The sequence below is a fragment of the Lepidochelys kempii genome, chromosome 6 (assembly GCF_965140285.1).
Source record: "Lepidochelys kempii isolate rLepKem1 chromosome 6, rLepKem1.hap1, whole genome shotgun sequence".
NCBI lineage: Eukaryota > Metazoa > Chordata > Testudines > Cheloniidae > Lepidochelys > Lepidochelys kempii.
In genome coordinates, this window is record NC_136385.1 from 38,242,122 (window position 1) to 38,262,746 (window position 20,625).

Consider the following 20,625-nt stretch of genomic DNA (forward strand, 5'->3'; position numbering starts at 1 on the left):
TTTATGGTATTAATAAATTTAATAAAAGTATTTTATTTTGGCTTCCAAGTCAGATACTGATATTCTTAAAAATATTTTCCCTACTAGCTCCACAAATGCATATATGCTTATATATAGACTGAAGGATCCGACAAGAAATGCAAGTAAGTGTGTGTGGTTTTTTTTGACTAAAAATGTTAATTTCAGAGTAGGAAGGCTTTTTAGAGTGTATATGGGGTTCTAATTGCTATGTTTGTTAGACCTGATTTTTTTATTATGAGCTTAAGTAATTTTTAAACATGAGGCAAAGTAGAAGTGCAATTTACTTTTGTAGTTACTCTTTATCCTTTTAAAATTTTCTCACTTGCCAGTGTGATATTTCATGGTATCAGGACAGGAGTGTCTGTTTGATAGGTTTCACTGAAAGGTTTGTTCTTTGACTTGTTGGTATAACCAGAACCCATAGGCCTTCAGAAGCTCTTTCTCTTCTATGTGTAGATATTTTTCAAATACTTTAAACAAGGAGATTCCATTCAGCACCAGAACACCGGGGAGGGGGAAAAGGGGGTGCGACAGTGTCTGAAAGCTCTGTAAAGTAGAAGCTTGTTTTTAAAATATCAAATTGTGGGAAGAACCAACATATGAAGATTAGTCCATGTTTTTTCCTTTCCTTTTAAAATCCAGGGAGATATGGTCCATTGTGGAAATGTACCCAAAACAGCAGTAATAGCTACACAAAATATACTACCACCTAATCAGTCAGAATAGAGGTTTTTTTTTAGAATAAGAATCGGTGAAATTACTGCAGAGATTAAATTGGCTTGTGATTTCAAAGCTATATTTTTAAAGAAAGTAAAGATCTAGTGTAACCCCAGTCCATTGCCACAAAGGGAAGATAGATCAGTTTCTGTGCTGGAAAACATTCAAAATTGTTTAAAGATTCTGACAGCTGGTATTAGAACTAAATTTAGCCATACCGAATATTCATTTATTTTTATATTGATATAAAAAATAGGTGTCTACCAGGACTTTAGATCTCCTGAAATAATTTAATTTAGCGCCCTCTCCCCCCACAAGCATAATGGATTGCTTTTCCAGTACCAACAGATTAGAAACCTTTCCACCTCACATAGATCTCTGCAATTCTCAACACCCTCCCTGCCATAAATACCTAGGGGATAAGATGGGCCTGCTGGTTGACAGATTTGGACTCTGGTGAACCAGAGTAAGTAAAATCCAGAAGCAGTGATCCCTTATGGGGAGAGTGCTCTCAATTGCCTACTTCCATTTATTTGTGCTAGCACTTAGGTGCCCCACTAGGGATTGTTTGCACGGTATATAATGAAGGGTCAGACCCAGTAACAAGGGAGCTTTATCTTAAGTGTCTCTGATCTCAACAGGAGCAGTATGGCATTGGGAGAGAGGTGGTCTTGTGGGAAACATGTCACAAACCATTTAGGTCTTTGTTAAAATCAGCACTGTGAATTCCACCAAGAAACTTATTTGGCAGTCAATACAGATTCCAAAGCACTGGTGTAATGGTCTTCAGCTTCAGTTTCTTAATGGCGTCAATGGCAACATGAATAACTGCATGACGGTCTTCATCAAAGAGAAGAAGTTGCATTTTTCTCTCCAGGTGCAGGTTGAAAAAGTGTTCTTGGCTGTACTTGCTACGTGGTTGAGAAGCGGGCCAGTATATCTTAACGTGTGCATCTATGTTACAGGTGGCAGTCCCATCTATTTGTAGATGCATGGCTGTCACCTGCATATGCAGTTGATGAATTCCATCACCTCATGTACGGGTGATAGAGCATTCAGTACTCAGTTGTGTGTGCATGCAAAGTTGAGCATATGTATGTGGGGAACGGATTGAAAATCTGGCCTATGTAATAACATTCTGCCATTGTAACTGTATTAGAAGGAAAGCTAGACAATCATCAGTTTCCCTTAATCCTTTCCTGCTGGGTGAAATTTTAGACTGCATAAAATTGACCAGAAAGTCAATCAATTAGAACAGCTATGAGCAAGATTACGCAGTCAAGGAAATTAGCAGCAAACATAGTGAAGAGAACCGCAAAATATCAGTTTGAATTGACCCCTTGGAATTTAATTAAAAGAACTTACATTGATGGTTTTAGATATATTTTGGACTTGTATAGTGAATTTTGAGCTCGGTCATATTTTTAGACAAAAAAGGCCATTTTGCAACTTCAGAATTGTACTATTCCTTGCTTGCTTATTAGTCTAGCTACTTCAATACCATTGTTTCAATGACTGCATTTTAAGTAAGTGTTAGTTGTTAGTTTAGAGGTTAGAGTCCAGCTGGAACTTTGCCCTGGACTGGGGCATGCCCCGTTCCCTGGGCTTTAAGCCATGTTTGTCATGCAACAGGCCAGTGCCTATCAGTGACCCTCACAGCAGCTGTTGAAGGAATACCATATAAAGGATAAGTGCAGGATTTGCAAAAACTTTTGTCCCAGAACCCAAAAGGAGATGGACTTCTGCTAGAGAGCCTTCCTGATGGAGGCTGCGCTATGCCCAGCATCGGAGCCCTCCCGATGGGATTCCGCTCCTGGCACCTCAACATCGGTGCAGAGTGCCCCACCAGCACTGGGATTCTCCCAGCACCGTTCCCCCTTGCCAGTGCCCAAGAACTGTCAGAAGAAAAAGGGCTCCCCAGCACCTTCCAAGGAGGAGAAGGGGGCTCTGGGCAAAGGAGCTAGTTCAGGACACATGCCCACTCTGGAGCTACAGGGGAGTACTGCTAAGGTTGGACCCTCCTAGCCCAGCCAGGGATTCGCCTCCAACTCCTGGGAGTGGTAGGGGATCCCGGCTTCTACAGGGACCTTCGTTATCCGAGATGACCCGTGCAGCCAAAGGAGTGGTGGGCCTACGGGCACTGCAGATTTTATGCCAGGTGCCAGAAGTGGCTAAGGCCCTGCAGCCCCAAGGCAAGCCAGTCATGGGACCTCCCCAAAGGGCAGGGGAGCACCATCGGTCCCCGGATCACAGATGTTTGTCCATGGCCTAGAACACTGGTCCTGCAACCCTGGTCGCTGGCTAGAAGGCCCAGGTCCCCAGTGCCGAGCTCTTCTTCCACGAGGCACAGATTGCTGGAACTGAAGCACCAAGACCCATGCTCCTGGATACCAACCAGCCTCCCAAGATCACCTTCGTGCAGATCTTTATCACCCAGGCAGCCTGCTAGGCACTGGTCCTCGCTGGTGCAGGACCGCTCACCATTGCAGCACTGATCTCTGCTGCCTCGGTACTGCTTGAGGGACAGGTGGCGATCCCTGCCCTCTAAACACCAGTCTCCAATGAGAGTTAGCCAGCACACGCAGGCCTCCACAGCCCCTCCGTGGGCACCAGAAGGGGACTGCTCCGAGTTGGAGCCAGGGTTCAGCCCATTGCCAAGGGGGTACAAATCCCTGTTGGCCAGTGAGACCAGCACAGCATCAGTGGCATGGCAACAGGGACAGTGGCCTGGTCAGTGGCCATGTTGGAACCCTTGTGGGATGCCGGTCCCATACTTCCACCACGGGGACAACTTAATGGGCACCAACACCCAAGGAGCCATCTCCAGAAAGGGAAGGGGAACTCGCCCCTCCCCTGGTGATGCCCTCATCGTCTTTGTCACCAGCTGAAGCGGTGGCCATGCCCTCCGGGATTAGCTGTCCCCCCGACGACTTTTAGGAGCACCAAGCTCTCCTTAAAAGGATGGCTACCAACTTAAACCTCAAAATTGAGGAGTCGGAGGAGCAATCAGACAGCTTGTTCAATCTCGTATCATCCTCCACCCTGGCCTGCCTTGCACTACCTGTCCACCCGGGGTCCTAAAGAAGTATTTCGTCCCCACAAAGGGGTTTGAATATCTCTATACACATCCATCAGTGGGGATGCTGGTCGTGTCCACAGTTAACGAGAGACAAATGAGCGGCACACCAAAAAATGAAGACCCCAAACACCTAGACCTCTTAGGCAGAAATATTTATTCGACAGCCAGCCTACAATTCTGGGTATCCAACCACCAACCCCTGTTGGGCAGGTACAATTTTAATTTATGGGACTCCCTTATCAAGTGCAGGGAGGCCTTTCCATAGGACCTGGCACTTGAGTTTGCACTGATCCTGGAGGAGAGCTAAGTGGTGGCAAAGGGCACCCTCATTGTCGTGGGAAGCTACAGACTTGGCTGCCAGGGTGGTTGCCTAGGCAGGGGCCATGAGGTGCTGTTCTTGGTCATAATCTTTGGGGCTATCCCAAGAGAAGTAGGCCACCATCCAGGACCTCCTGTATGAGGGCGTGGGGCTCTTCTCTGAGTTCACTGACGCAAGGTTGCATGGCATTAAAGACTCCTGGGCCACCCTGCGGTCACCGGGCCTCCACACTTCACAGCAGGCCAGAAAGCAGTTCTGGCCTCCTCCTCTGCCTCCTCCACCTCAGTCCTGGGGGTCTTCCCGGCAGTGGACCTACAGGAGAATAAGTGACACTGCCCTTCGTCCTCGCGATTGCCTGCTCAACCCAGCCCTTCAAAACACCACAGGGGCGAAAGATGAGCATTTTGAAGGTGCGATAGGGGACGGCACCCCAGTCAAGTACCTGGCTCCATCCTCCTGTTTTTTCCTCACCTGCCTATGCCCCTTCCAGTCGGCAGGGTTGTGAGCGACATCTGACCATTGGGTGCGCAACGCAATGTCCTTGGGCTACACCCTATAGTTCTCGACTGTCCCTGCCTCCCACCCCCCTTCGCCAGTTCCTCTTCATGGGCCTTTCTCATGAGCAGCTGCTTGCGCAGGAGGTAGAAAACCTCCTGCAGCTAGGAGTGATGAAGGAGGTCCCTTGGAATATGAAGGGGAAAGGATTCTACTTCCGATATCTCCTAATCCCGAAAGCAAAATGGGGCTTAAGACGTGGACCTGTTTAGCCTCAACAGGCATCTCGAGAAGTTGAAGTTTAGCATGGTCTCCCTGGCCTCCTCCATCCCTTCCCTGGATCTGGGAGACTGATATGCCACCTTCAGATTTTCCATTTTCCCAGGACACAGATGTGTCCTCTGCTTTGTGTTGGGCTAGCACCATTTTCAATTCACGGCGCTGCCCTTTGGTCTCTCATCAGCCCTGAGAGTGTTTACAAAATGCATGGCACCAGTGGCCGCTTACCTGAGGTGTCGGGACGTTCAGATTTACCCAGACCTCAATGACTGGCTGATCAAGCACTGGTCTCGGCATCAGGTGCGGGGGCACATCAGTCTGATTGCTCCAGTATCGCGATCTAGGTCTATTGATAAATGAGAAGAAATCAATGTTAATTCTGGTGCAGCACTTGGAGTTTGTAGGAGCGGTCCTCAACTCTACTCTGGCCAGAGCCATCCTCCCCAAAGCCTGATTCTGTGCTATTTCAGACCTAATTTCACATATGCAAGCCCACCCTCTCTCCAATGCTCACACGTGCTTGAGGCTGTTGGGCCACATGGCAGCCTGCACTTACGTAGTCCAGCATGCACAGCTCCATCTGAGTCCCTTCCAGATGTGGCTGGCGCCAGTCTACGTTGCCAACAGACACAACATAAACCAGGTAGTCAAGATTCCGGACCACATACTGTCGTTGCTCACTTTGTGATTGGACCCCACATTGGGGCTGGAGAGAGTCCCCTTCGCAGCCATGTCCCCATCAATCAACCTGGTCTCTGATGCTTCGGCTCTGGGATGGGGAGCCGAGCTGGGCAATCTCTGTATGCAAAGTTGTTGGTCAAGTTGCAATTGCTCCTTACGCATAAATTTCAGGGTGCTCAGAGTGGTACGATTGGCCCGTCAAGCTTTCCTGCCTCATATAAAAGGCAGAGTGGTTCAGGTCCTGACTAACCATACCACTGCTGTGTTCTACATCAACAGGCAAGGTGGAGCCCGGTCTTCATCCTTTGCCAAGAAGCCCTCAGGCTCTGGAACTTCTGTGTTTAGCAACCAGAAACACTTTAGCAACCAGATCGCCTCAGCAGGACCTTATCACCACAAGTGGTCACTCCATCCAGAGGTAGTCAGGTGAACTTGTTTGCATCCAGGCAAAACAGAAAGTGCCTGTTCAATTCAGGGGGCCGACAGAGGGTCCCTTTCAGATGCTTTCCTGCTCCCATGGTCGGGGGCTCTGATGTATGCCTTCTCTACGGAGCCGTTAATCCACAGAGTATTGTGAAAATCAAGCAAGACAGAGCATGTTAGAGAAGCTGTTACTCTGGAAGGAATTGTTACCATAGTGTTCATGTTTGTGAGTCACCTAGAATGGAATCGACACGAGCAGGCACGCTAAGACGAAAAAACGGCTTCATGCATTTACGTTATCCCTTTTGCCAGACTCTGCTTATGTTACTTTCAGGCGTTTTGCCATCTATCACGAATGGGAATTGCACAAGTCAGTAGTAGATGACATTTTCACTCAGTTCTGTTCAGCTCCCAAACGAAGAAGAAATGCAACGTGCGTTGCTCCAGAGGTGCTCTAGGTCTACGCTCTCAGGGTGATGCTCTCCTTCTTTTATCATTGGGTCATCTGAGCTACACCTTTCCTTCTTTACTGATCCTACCTTAGAAAATTCATCAAGACACGGCAAGAGTCATCCTCATTGGCCCAGACAGTTTTGGTTCCCGTACTTCCAGTGGCTGTTATCCTGCTGGCATCCAATCATTTTCTGATCTCTTGACCCAGGAGAGGGGCAGAATCAAGCATCCCAACCCCAATATGCTTCAGCCTACAGCTTGGTTTTTGGATGGCCATCAACACCTAGAACTTTCCTGTTTGGAATCCCTACAAACGGTCCTTAACAGCAGAAAGCTTCAGTAGGAAATCCTGTTCAGCCAAATGGAAGCGTTTCTCCATCAGGGCATGTCAGAAGCCCAAGTAAGAGGATATTCCCTCAATTTTGGACTGTCGTCTTTTTCTCAAAATGGATGGCATTTCCATGAGTTTTGTACGAGTCCACCTGGCAGCAGGCAGTATGTGCCATCTGATGGTTACTTGGTTTTCACTCACCCCTTGACTATCAGATTCTTAAAGGACCTAATTAGAACCTTTCCACCAGAAAGGAAGCCTGCCCCTCATTTGAACCTTGTGCTGTAAGCTCTGTCAAAGCTTCCCTTCAACCCATTAGCTACATGTTCCACTTCTCATTTATTTATGAAAGTTGCATTCCTTGTGGCTATCACCTCAGCCAGGAAGGTAGGTCAATTGGGAGCCCTGTTGATCCCAACCTTCTATGTACAAAAGACACAATTGATTTAGAAAATCTCCTACTCTTTTTCTCTATGGAGGAAAAAGTCCGAGGTCAAACTGTCTCCTCTGAGGATCATGAAGTGGATTTCTGGTTGTATCTTACTGTCAATTTTCTCACCTTCCTCCATCACAAGGGTCTGAGGGCTCATTCTACACAAGAGCAAAAGCAACATCTACAGCATTTCTTCAGGAAGTATATCTGGTTGACATTTGTAAAGCAGTGACATGGACTCCCATACATATTTTGCGAGATATTATGCTCAAGTACAGTACTCTGCTGCTGAAGGATCCTTTGGGACAGCAGTCCTTCAAGCTGCTCTGCTGCCTGCAACCTTGCCCTTTCCTCCTTCTTGAGTATTGCTCGTCAGTCACTCAGTAGAATACACATAGGGATCAGGGCTCAAAGAGGAGGAGGAGATTTCTGGTAGTAACTGGAGGTTATTTGTGATGTGTGGTCCCTGTGCTTCAGACCTCACTTGGATTTGTGGTAAAGAAGGAACTAGAAAGGCGGTTGGCCGAAATGCCCTTTAATTCCTCATTTGGAGGCCCGAGGGTAAGGGCACCAGGTGCATGCCAACGGACACTGCTTCCAAAGTAGTCTGACTTGGGGCACATGGAGCACATGTTTGTTCCACAGTGGAATACAGATAGAGAATGTGCATCTTGAAGAACCTCCAGTTACCATAAGGCAAGTAACTTCCTTATCCCTGTCCCATGCCAGTATTTTTCTCCATGCAATGAATAATGGTATACTTCTAGCTTCGAAGGAAATACAACATTTTGTGTGTAACAGGGAATAAAATTACAAGAGAACAACTATAGGCTTAGTACCAGGTTCCAATGATTTCTGAGAAGTTGGGTTGCTTTAAGTATAAAATAGCTATAAAGAAATATCATATCCTTTAGTGGAAACAAAGATACGAATTAGAGACCATTAAACAATCCTCCAGCTTGCAATAGGTTGAGTTACTTGGTGATAGAATGCTGTCAGCCCAAGGATTTTTACAAAATATATGGCTAAAATAGAATATCTAAGAGAAGAGAACATAGACGTGATGCAAAATTTGAATGACTGAAATATTGGTCATTTCCAGCAAGAACCATTAATTTCCATATGCTATTTACTCCGAAGTGCCACAAAACCTGTAATTTTAATCAACTGCTGAGCACGTTTTCACAAAGATACACTGGATAGTATTTTCTCAGGAAACAAAAATTGTGAGGATTCTCAATTTTCAGCATCATCCGTGTCTAACCTTTATGATTTTCATATTGTCCAATGCCTAACTATGGCCAGCCCACATCTTCTACAAAGGAGGTGACATCCTAAACTACTTTTTAGGATTGTGTCCAGTTCCACAGGGCGTGACACTTGTAGGCCAAAAGACAGCTTCATTTGCAGGTGTTAACTTGTTCCTCCTTAAACTTTTTGAGAAATGTCACAGATTCTACATTTCTCCCTTTGTAGACAGAATCTTACTTAGTGCACTGCTCTATGTTAAAAAGAACACATTCATTTTATCATGATATCGATGATATAAGTTGTAATATTCTCCTATTCCAGGATGGTGAGTGAGCTGATTGTAATAAACTTCTTCTTTAGAACATAGTCTTCAGTCTTGACTCCCTTGATAAACAGCAAAACTCCTTGCTGACTCTGCATTATTATCTAACGCTATCCTTAGTAAAAAGAAAAGGAGTACTTGTGGCACCTTAGAGACTAACAAATTTATTTGAGCATAAGCTTTCGTGAGCTACAGCTCGCTTCATCGGATGCTCATGAAAGCTTATGCTCAAATAAATTTGTTAGTCTCTAAGGTGCCACAAGTACTCCTTTTCTTTTTGTGAATACAGACTAACATGGCTGCTACTCTGAAAACTATCTTCAGTGGAATTCTAACCTCTTTGATAATGCTGGAGTACAAATGAAGAAATAACATCAAGTTGACTTCACCTCGCCTTAAAACACAGGCGAAAACAGTCAGTAGTTTAACTGAAAAGAGTAAAGTAGGAAGGGAGGAATTAGTCAGGTTGCTGAGAGGATATTGCAAACAGTGAAGAATTCTACAAAAAAGTGCCATTTAAAAAGTAGGCTTCCTTTTAATCACCATTTAATTTGTTTTTATTTATAGAATTTCTTGAAGTGAATGAATATCCAGAGCATATTAAGCAATTGGTACAGAAAGAAAAAGAGTTAGAAGAGCAAGAAAAGAAGCAACGTGAAATTGAGCGCAATACTTGCAAGGTTAGAATTCCAGGTTGCTTAACATTGACTCTACACTTCTGTTAAGAACAGTTGAAATATGCTGTAAATGATTACTACAATACCATGAGTCTTACAGTGAGTGTGTGAAGTATTTACATAGGTAACTCAATAAAAACTAAGGCGCTACATATCTGAATGCCATACAAAGTGGAGGGCTATCATCTGTAGTCAGCTAGATTACAGAATTTTAAATCACTAAGTAAACAAAAGTGCCATATTTTAGCAGTCTTTGACACTCAAAATCTTTCTGTATACCAGTGTGGCCCCTAGAAGTTTCCTTCAGAAATGAGATTCCTTGTCTGGTTTTTAAATTTAAATTTCTGGTTGAAAATATATAACAAGAAAAAGTATGGGAGCTGTGATCATGCAGTTCTTAGGGTGAATTTCAATCAGTCTGCCTTAAGAGCAGATGCTATTTTGCAGTGACAGCACTGTACAGCCTTAAAAATTATATTAACATGAAACTGTACTTTCACATCCCTTGTTGGTAGATTTTGAGAGAGGAAATTTATTTCTTTATATTGAACATTGACCAAATAGTAGACAATCTCTATAGTTCTGGATCTGGCACTTTATGACTTGTAATTTTAAACCTTTTGTTCAGCAAATACTACTATTCAGTTTCTCTTCCACCTTCACCCCAGTGTTGCCTTTTAAAATGTTTTCAATCAGTTGAAATAAGGCAAAAGCTGAAGAACTGCTCCAGGTGTGTTTTGTTTGGTTGGTTCAAGATATCGCTGTCCATTCAAACATGGTTTTACACTAAAAGACATTACAGTATGGTCCATTTATCCAAATGGCCAGGAAGACACCCCAAACTTTCAGATATCCAGGCATTTGGATAAAAGAAAGTTGTATTTTGAGCTGCAGTTTCACGCATGTAGCCCTATGTTAGTGAATCACCTGCTAATAGGTTCTCAGTTAGCCTCTTAGCACCTGTTGGAGCTAATCAATAGCTTTGTGGTGTTAATGCTTAACACTTAGTACGTTGTTAAAGAATTAAAAATAATGCTATTGAAAATAAATTCAATAACTAACTCTTTATTAAAGTACAGAATGTAAAGCATTAAAAGAGCAAAGCTGTTGGTTAGCATTAATAGGTGCTAAAAGGCTCACTGACAACTTATTAGCAGATGATTATTGTAAGGCTAATTGGGGTCACACTGGGATCAGATTTTCTGGTAATAGGATTTTGAATAAATGACAGTGTACTGTATTTGCAAATACGTTTGTGACAGACTAAGTTTATTAATTTTATTGATGTTTTTACAGATAAAATTGTTCTGCATGCATCCTGTGAAACAAATAATGATGGAGAATAAATTAGAAGTTCATAAGGACAAGACACTGAAGGAAGCTGTAGAAATAGCTTACAAGGTACAGCATCAGGCCTGGCAATGTAGCAAAACTGGCTGATGTAATTTGACGGATGCATAATATTTGTCCATAGTATATTTTTGAATGTTCATATTACCATCTTTGACTGCTCTTTTATATAGAAAAGCAGCACAAGGCATTCTATTTTGATACTACTGACAGCTATTCCGTTGATAGCTATGAGGTTTTTGTATAATTGGTGTGGCACCAACACTTCCTTTTAAAAACCAGTTTGACTTTACATACCATATTCTGAAACCTCAATGCCATCTTCGTGGTTGGTTTATCACAAGTGATTTTTTTTCTTCTATCAGTGATTTAACTCTAATCTCCATACTTTGAGGAAGTATGACAGTTTATAGTAGGATCGCAGTAATAGCGTGAAAATAAATATAAGCAAAAGATAATTGTCATGAAGGCTTCTGAACACTTGATCCAGTGACATTATTCCTAATTCTAGAGGGCCAATGGATGAGACTTTTCAGATAGACTAAAAGAAGCATGTGTTGTAGATGCTCAGATTTCAAAAGACATCCAACTATAAAGGACAACCAGGCCAGGGACGGATTAAGGAAATCCAGGACCCTAGGCATACCACAACTCCTGTGTAATCTAGTGGTGACAGGGTTGCCGGGGGGCAGCCACAGTGGGGTTCCATCTCCTTCCTACAAGAGGCAGCAAGGTCAGTCTCTGCTTGCCACCCTCACCTCCGGAAACCCCCTCCCACCACCACCAACACAAAAGTAGTGGTAGCATGTGGGCCCTTCAGTGCTAACCCCAGCAGCTGGGGTGTATCTGCTTTGGTGGATGGATTGGACCTGCTGTGTTCTTTCATTCCTGCCTCTCACCATGTTATCTGCCAGAGTGGTGTTAGCATGGCCCTCCAGAGCAGGGGGTCTTGGAGTGAATACCCCATTTGAGATGCATGGGGCAATTCATTCCTCTTAGCCTGAAACAATAGCTCTATGTGCAGATGCTGCTCCGTCAGGTACTCTTACATCATATTTTCAAGCTTTTCTTTGCAATCGTGGAATAGGAGCTTAGTTTTTTAAACTGAAAGTTCACATTGTGACGTGATCACATGACTCTATTAATTGGGGCTTTACAGTACTTATGCCATGGCCCTGAAGTCACCGCTTATAGCCAATATGTAACCTTCGTTGTTGTCCAGACATTTTTCTTAGATTGTGTCTTCAGGTGCTCAAGGTCCCTGTTTCCACAATCCTCTCCAACTACGCTGGGTTTCACTTGTATTCTTCTCTCTCGTCATAGTTGCTTTGAGCAGGACAAATTTGTCTTCAACCACTCTGTCTAGTTTGAAAAACAAACCTCAAACGTTCTTCTGTTGGCCTGATAAAAGTAGTAGCATAAGGTTCTGAGCACAGCAGCTCTTTCACTTTTATTTGGGATTGTTTGACCTGCAAAGTCATAATCCAAGTGGCATTACCAGTTAAATACTGTGTGTGCCAAGAGATGTGTGGGAGAAAGGGTAGTGGTAGTAGGACCTTAGCTAGGTCAGGATTCATGTGAGAAGTTAATGCAGCCAGGAAGAACCATGCCAGGATTCTCAAAGGGCTATTGTGGGAGTGGAAAGAAATGCATTGTTAAAGAAAAAATATATATACATTATTGTGAAATAGTATTTAATTTCACTTCTGCATTTACATTCTAGATAATGGATATAGAAGAAGCAGTTCCTTTGGACTGCTGTCGTCTTGTTAAATATGATGAGTTCCATGATTATTTGGAGCGATCATTTGAGGAGGAGGAGGAGGATATACCAATGGGACTCTTACTTGGAGGAGTCAAATCAACATACATGTTTGATTTACTTTTGGAAACAAGAAGACCTGACCAGATTTTCCAGTGTTATAAACCTGGAGGTAAGAAATATAGTTCTGTAAATCCAAAATCAGCTTAAAGTTTATAATGTATGGTGTGGTGGTGGTGATGATGATGATGATGATGATAAATACAAACTCTGCAATGTGAAACAAAAATGCTTAAGAGTGTGAATGGATGAGATCTTTTTCTTGAATTAGATTCTAGTAAAACCTGCAGCATTCAGAAGTGTTAACTGTTTTAATTGTTACATTTTTATGTAGCAGATGCTGACAGTCTAATTAAAGCAGTGCTAGAAAGCTTTGCAATAATTAGACAATACACTGAATAACATTTTTATCTAGTTGGCATTAAATCAGTTGCTTATCTTACTGCCTGAAAGTAGAATGCTGTGATTGTGACTGCTAGTGGAGTGAGTTAAAACACGTGTATTTAATGATGGTCTTTAAACGGTATACTGTAAACATCACACTTCTATTTTTTTTAACTGAATCATGTCTTGTACCATATTTTCTCTTTGCTACAGAGGTTATGGTGAAGGTTCATGTAGTAGACCTAAAGACTGAATCTGTTGCTCCTTCTATCAGTGTGCGAGCTTATTTGAATCAGACAGTTACAGAATTCAAGGAACTCATTTCAAAGGTAATTTATAGTTTTTTAATTCAATCTAAATATGAAAACATAGTATGATTTAAATACCATGGGTGAGAACCTCATGTTGCTCCCATGCCTTCAGACTACATAAAAGGGATCCGACAGCCCCATATCCAGCCAGGGGAAGATTCCTGTGACACAGACACAGAAAAAGACGTGTACAGTTGCATGCAAAGACTCCCTCACAAGCCCCTGGTGTAGGCAGCATGCTAGTGGTAGGGTAATAATATGTAGTGCTGCTGTCCTCTCCTTCCCTGAGAACAGCGAAGAATTAGGATAAATCCCTTCATCCCCAGAGCTGAAAGTTCTGTGCTGCCCCTCAGAGGCTCAACAGGGAATCTCACAATCAGCGTTAATATGAATGAATATATATGGCTCAAATTCCAGCGTAATCCTGAAATCTGAATTTCAGCTTCTAAATAGGTGAGGTAGAATTTGTTTTATTATGGGATTACTGCGTTTTACTGCTCTTGCAGGTTCACACTTTTGACCACTTTATATGGCATTAGGATGCCTTCATTTGGGGGCTGATTCACCATCATTGTAGTGGTATAAGACTACAGTAACTCCACTGTCGCTATTAGAATTATAGTGGAATAAAACTGAGCTTAGTCAGTCCTTATGTAACTTCCCATATAACTTTTCCTAATATGAAATATCACGGGAAAAAGAAGGAAAAAATCTCCTGCAAAATTCAAAATTTTGCAGTTGTTTCTATTTCACAGGGTTTGAAACCGATCCTGTTTTTGTGTTTGCTTTCAAAAATAAAATTTTACTCAACTTATTTTATCAAAACTCCTTATAGAAAATGGCTGACCAGTGGGGAATACTTGATGTTTCAGAAGATAGTCAGTCAGATTATGTCCTGAAGAATGAGAGAGTGCAAAGAATCCAGTCGTCTTAACTTGCACAGCTACAAATATCTAGCCATTTAAAAATTTAACCAACCCTCTTAAAAACATTTGTTTGTTACTGACCTCCTGCAGAAGTGAATTTCAAAAGTTCTGAATTTATTGCCTTCTAATTTCATTAAGGTACCCTTGTTCTCATCCTGTATGACAAGGTGAAAACAGTGAGACTGAATGGTTTGTACTGTTCCCTTCAAACTTTTTAAACAGTTTAATCAGGCTGATTTAATCTCTTTATTTTACATATTCTAATAATAACCCAAGTTTTTCCTCCCATGTGGTAGCTTTTAGAAATCAAGTAAAAATATTTATGAAAGGATATTCTGTTTTTCTTAAACTGCATTATGGTGTTGTAGGCTGTACGTCTGCCTGCTGAAACGATGCGGGTAGTACTGGAACGTTGCTACAATGACTTGCGTCTTCTCAGTGTGGGCAACAAAACACTGAAAGCTGAAGGTTTTTTTCGAAGTAATAAGGTAAGATCTCTGTTTGTTTTTTAAATCATTCTTTTCTAATATATTTATAACCATTACTTAAGTATTGTAAAAGTTAGAAAAATCTATGTAGAACTGGATATATAATTTACTTCATTTTTTTTCTTCAGACCAAAATCCCCTCTCAGTTTGAGAACCTCACAAATTTTGTACTGTTAGGAGAGCTAGGGTAAGAGAGTTATCTGAAACCAGATGGATAAGACAAGGTTGAGCTGTTTCCAGCGTTCTGCAATCTGACTGATCTTTGATGTTCAACAGCATTAGTGCTTGGATCTTATGAAGGCAGCTGGGGCAGTCTATTGCTCACAGACTGGTATAATTTGTATTTCAAGACCCTGGACCATTATATCTGTTCCTGGAAAGGGAGTTCCTTCAGAACTTAAACACAAACAAAAAACCTGTTCTTACAATCTGGTAGCTTTGATCAGAGTATTTATAGTAAATATTTCCAACAGTAGCTTCTTAGTGCAGGTGAGAACTTGAATAATTTTGTATTTTGGCATATGGAGCTTTGTCTTGGTGTCTACTGTTGTGGTGGTTTAACTGGTCACAGGGGACATTTCTTCCATTAATTATCTTCTGGCTTTGAGGCTTGGGGTCAAGAATGGTTTGTTGGTATCAGAACATGTTGCTACACAGGAATATTGCATCTGGATCAGCAGGGGTTTGTGAGGGCTTTGTATTGTTCTGTAGCTGAGCAAAATAACAGTATTGATCGACTCCATAATGAGCTTGCATCAAAACCTTTTCATCTGAGGAAATCTCAATAAAGCATGGAAACCTTTGAGGAAGGGAAACAGGAATTCACCTCCCACCAAAACAGCCCTTTGAATCTTAAGATGCAAATAACCTATGGTTTTGCATCAACCATGCATATATTTAAGGGCTTGCACTTTCTTAAACAATATCATAAAATCAAATAAGAGACTTAAGGTCCCTCTTCCAAAAGGGTCTTAACCTTGACTCCATCATAAAAATACAAGTGCACAGGTGCAGCTTACTCTGTATGCATATTACCCTTCTAGATGTAGGAAAGTGTTTTTAATAATTTGGCCTACAATATTTTAGTTATGAAATAGTGCTGGTAGGAGCCCTATCCACCTATTTACAACTTATTTGTAATCTGCCTAGTATGATTATTTAATATATGCAAAACTAAATTATTTAGCTCTCAAAATGATTAATAGGCTAGGTATCCTTTATTAAATCTCCTCTAAAACTAGGATTTAAAAACAGAGTAATTTTTTATACTGTCATCTTTCCAATGCATTCTGAATACTAGTATATATTGTATGTTGTTGCCTATACTACTTAGTAATGTAGTTATTTAGAATAATTGTATGATTTTATATTTAGGTATTCGTTGAAAGTTCAGAGTCTTTGGATCGCCAGATGGTATATACGGACTCCCATTTGTGGAAACTTTTGGATCGTCATGCAAACACAATCAGGCTATATGTTTCATTGCCAGAACACTCTCCTGGGTCTCAATTTAAAAGGACAGTCAATCAAAAAGCGAGTGGAGATTCGGGCAATTTGGATGAAGCCTGTGCAAGAGTGAAAGGATCTCTGGGTAATATGATATCTGTAGAGGCTATCCTGGAAGAGAGCACTGAAAAACTCAAAAGCTTGTCATTACAGCAAGAGCAGGAGGGGGATAATGGAGACAGTAGCAAGAGCACAGAAACAAGTGACTTTGAAAACATTGAATCACCTTTGAATGAGGTAGACTCTTTAGCATCAGCAGAAAACAGAGAACTTGAAAACCAAACTCAGATTTCTGATCCAGAAAATTTCCAGTCAGAGGAGCGGTCAGATTCTGATGTGAATAATGACAGAAGCACAAGTTCAGTGGACAGTGATATTCTTAGTTCCAGTCACAGCAGTGACACTTTGTGCAATGTGGACAATGCCCCGATCCCCTTGGCTAATGGACTTGACTCTCATAGCATCACAAGTAGTAGGAGATCTAAAGCAAATGAAGGAAAAAAAGAAACCTGGGACACAGCAGAAGAAGATTCTGGAACTGACAGTGAATATGACGAAAGTGGCAAGAGTATGGGAGAAGCACAATACATGTACTTCAAAGCAGAGCCATATGCTGCAGATGAAGGTTCAGGAGAAGGACAGAAATGTATGTATTTATTCTATTTTATTAAATACCTTTTAATCCATCTATCTTTTAACATGGAGACACTTTTTTGTTTTTTTACAGGCTGTTAAAATGTAACTAGACCAGGGTTTCTCAAACTGGGGTCTGCAGACCCCTGGGGGTCCCCGGGCCACGCTGATCAATTCCTTCCCCTCCCAGCGCCTCCCAGAATCAGGCTCTAGCTCCAGCTCCCAGAGGCTACTGAAGCCAAACTGGGAGATTTTAGGTGCTAAAAGTCTGGCAGTGCAGCAGGGCTAAGGCAGGCTCCCTGCCTGCCGTGACTCTGTGCTGCTCCTGGAACTCCTGCACCCAAACTTCCTTCCAGAGCCTGCATCCCACACTCCTGCGCCCCAGCCTCGTGAAAGTGAGTGAGGGTGGGGAAGAATGGGCGATGGAGGGGGATGGAGTGAGCTGGGGGCAGGAAGAGGTGGGACGGGGTGGGACCTTGGGGGAAGGAGTAGAGTGGGGGGTGGGGCCTAAGGCTGAGAGGGGGACTTGGGGATCCTCGAAAAATTTTAAATCAAAATGGGGATCCTTGGATTGCTAAAGTTTTTGAGAACTGCTGAACTAGACCATTGAAGCACTCAGTTTTAACGCATTTTTTCAAAATGCTTAGCAATGTGGCAACAATATATTTTCATGTTCTCTTGCTAAGCCATGTTACAATACTTTCGCTCTTGTAAGAAAAGTGGTGAAGTTTCCCAGTGAACAACAGAATGACCGTCATAATTCTTCATTTTCGTGGAAATAGCACCTTGTATATATTTATTGAAAAAAATGGCTAGAGGGTAGATGCAATATAGCTTGTCTGACTTCATACAATGAGCTACAAGCAAACACATTGTAGGACAAAGAGCAAATAGTAGTGATAACTTACCCTAACAATTTTGATACTATCATTTTTGTTTAGATATTTTTATTGTAAAGAGACTTGAATTCCTGTGGAACAAAATGCATTTTGTTTCCACAGCTATTGATCCTTTAGGTTTCTAGAGCACGTGGAGCTTCACTAACCTCAGGACAGTAGGTTAAGTACAGGGGAATATCTGGTCCCAAATAAAATGATATACCAAATTTGAAGAGTCTAACACAAATGAGTCCTATTGCTGTTGATCCTGAACATATATTTTATACTATTTTTTTAAACGTATGTATATAGAAAAGAAGAACAAAGCCATATTAGATTATTTGTAGGTGGTATATAATGAAGAGATTGGCATGAAATTAATAGCAGCAATTAAAGTGAAGAGAAGTTTGGGAAGTAAGAAAAATATAAGATATCTAAAGTAGTATAAATTTACATTAGGATGTTAAAAGAGATAACCAAGTGAAAATGTGGGTGGTAATGGACTTTTTTTGTGAACTGAAGGATTTTTATGAAACCAGACATTTTGAAGTAGTAAGAATAGAGTAAATAAACTTCCTTTGTAACCTGTAGCTATGGTTTTGATACACAGCATTTACTGAACATTTATTTTTATTATAAAACCGCAATTAGAGAATCATAGTGTGACAAAGCTCTGTCCTTGCCTCCGTGGGTCCCGCGTTTCCTGGCGGATTTCACTAGCCTCAGAGGCTCACTATGACCCTCCACGTAACCCTTCTTTCTCTAGAGACAAGGGTCACAGTCTACTGAGCCATTTTCATCATACGCCAGTGAGGGAGGTGAGGAGAAGTTATCCTTTCTTGCACTGTCTCTGTTGTCTCCCAGTCTCAGTGATTAATCAGGGGGCAAAGGTGGGGGGGGAGCCCGGGCCCACCCTCTACTCTGGGCTCCAGCCCAGGGACCCTAATAGTATCAGCTATGGTAGCTGACCTTTTAGAAACATGACATGTACAATTCCCTGGGCTACTTCCCCCACAGCAGCCCTCACTTCCTCAAGCTCCACTTCACTCTTACCTCAGGGCCTCCTTCCTTGTGCCTGATATGGTGTGTACTACTCAGTCTCTCCAACAGCACAACTTCCTCCCACAGCTCCTGACATGCACACCCACCTGACTGATGGGGAGGCTTATAACTAGTTTCAGCCAGCCCCTGATTGGCTTCAGGTGTCCCAATCAACCTAGCATTCTTCCTGCCTTCTGGAAAGTTTTTAATTGGCCCCAGGTGTCTTAATTGACCTGGAGCAGTTTCCATTTCACTTAACGTGGTACCAGGGATTTGTTTAGCCTGGAGCTAATATATCTGTCTCCCACTACTTTTCTATAGCCATCTGGCCTGCTGTCACAATGGATACTGCAGAAGTCAGAATAAAAATTGTAAAAATCTACCTTTAAAACTTGAAAAGACTTTCTTCCTAATCTGGTTTTGAACCGCTGCAAATACTGATCAATTTTACAGAAATAGGTAAACAAAAGTATTAGTTTCTTAGGTTAATTTTTATGCTTTCTTATTGCATTGTATGAATTGGTGGTATATTGAGGAAAAATTGCTGAAATATATTTTGTACAGCAGCATGAACAGTTTTGAAGTGTGTTAAGTTTGGAGTTATACTTAGATTTCTCTTCAGAAAATAACTCAGTTGGAGAGCATCCATAAATCACTTAATGTATCTATGTATTTTCTCCTGTTTTAGCAATCATTTGTCATAAGGCCCTTTCACTGTACTTTTTGTTACTTTAGATTAAACCTAGAAAAAGCAGCACATTCCCACTGTTACATAGTATAGTTTAAAATGCTTGTTTAAAATAGTTTAATTTGGTTTGTAATGTTATATTACAAATAAGCTCCATAAATTGCATCATTCTTTGTATCCTTTCTCATGAGCAATGATAAAGGCTAGTTACTGGCAGACGGGCAGATCCTCAAATTGTGTAAATTTTCATAGCTTCATTGAAGTCCATGAACTATGACAATTTGTATAAGCTGAGGATCTGCCCTTGAAAGAATTCTTCCTGTCTGGAAATAAGGGACCAATCCTGCTTGCCTTACTTGTATAGTTCCATTGATTTCAGTAGGACAGGTGTTCCATCATGTTGTATTTGGCTCTAAATAAGTGTTCTTGGAATAATACTGCCTAATGTGAATAGGTCTAAATAGTGTAGGCTCCAGTTGATTGTAATTCTTAAATTAGTCCAAATTGCATACATGACAAAATAAAAATATTCTAAGCAAGCAGGTTTTCTTGTTACTCTTCATTATGGACTAGTACATTAAAGCTTTGAGATTTACTGTTGAGTATAAAAATAACTGAATTATAGCACAATAAATATATTGAATAGCTTGATATACAAATAATATACTGAGATTGAAGATACAAAAAGGTCTTGAAAAGCTAGTTGCCAATAGGAAAATTTCTCTGGAGAGTTGAAGGACCTAAATCATCGTGTCTGATCTTTCTCTTTAAAATTATTTTAATAGTTTTTAATGGTTGCAGAGGCAACCTTTCAAACAAGAATCAATGTAGTGATGCCTTTCTGAACTTGTAAACAGAGTGCTGTAGGGCCTCATCACAGCTTTTCAAAATGTTGTGGGCAGCAGTTCAAGTGAGAATAATCTGGGAAGTTAATCTGCTGATTGGGAAAGCTGTGAGTAGCAACTGATGGAGCTGTAGCAGCCAGGGCGAGGTGGGTACAGAAATAGCAAACACATCCATCCTCGGTAGAGTAGAATTTTGGCATCCCCCACATACACAGTGAAGTAGCTAAGAGGCTCCTGGGTGGGCTGAAGAGAAGGGAAAGCATGCTCCTTTC

General features: G+C 41.7%; 1 protein-coding gene across 6 annotated transcripts in view; it reads left to right on the forward strand.

Annotated features, from left to right (window-relative positions):
- The window catches only part of USP47 (ubiquitin specific peptidase 47), a 94,696-nt gene that overhangs the window by 55,705 nt on the left and 18,366 nt on the right, over positions 1-20,625 (forward strand). For 5 of the 6 annotated variants that reach the window (XM_073347602.2, XM_073347600.2, XM_073347603.2 and 2 more), the window contains 7 exons: positions 88-143; positions 9,372-9,484; positions 10,778-10,882; positions 12,555-12,765; positions 13,251-13,366; positions 14,643-14,762; positions 16,137-16,914. In XM_073347602.2, the coding sequence (XP_073203703.1) occupies positions 88-143; positions 9,372-9,484; positions 10,778-10,882; positions 12,555-12,765; positions 13,251-13,366; positions 14,643-14,762; positions 16,137-16,914 (1,499 nt within the window). The remainder of the gene's footprint in view (positions 1-87; positions 144-9,371; positions 9,485-10,777; positions 10,883-12,554; positions 12,766-13,250; positions 13,367-14,642; positions 14,763-16,136; positions 16,915-20,625) is intronic. The other variant, XM_073347604.2, reaches the window with a different exon arrangement.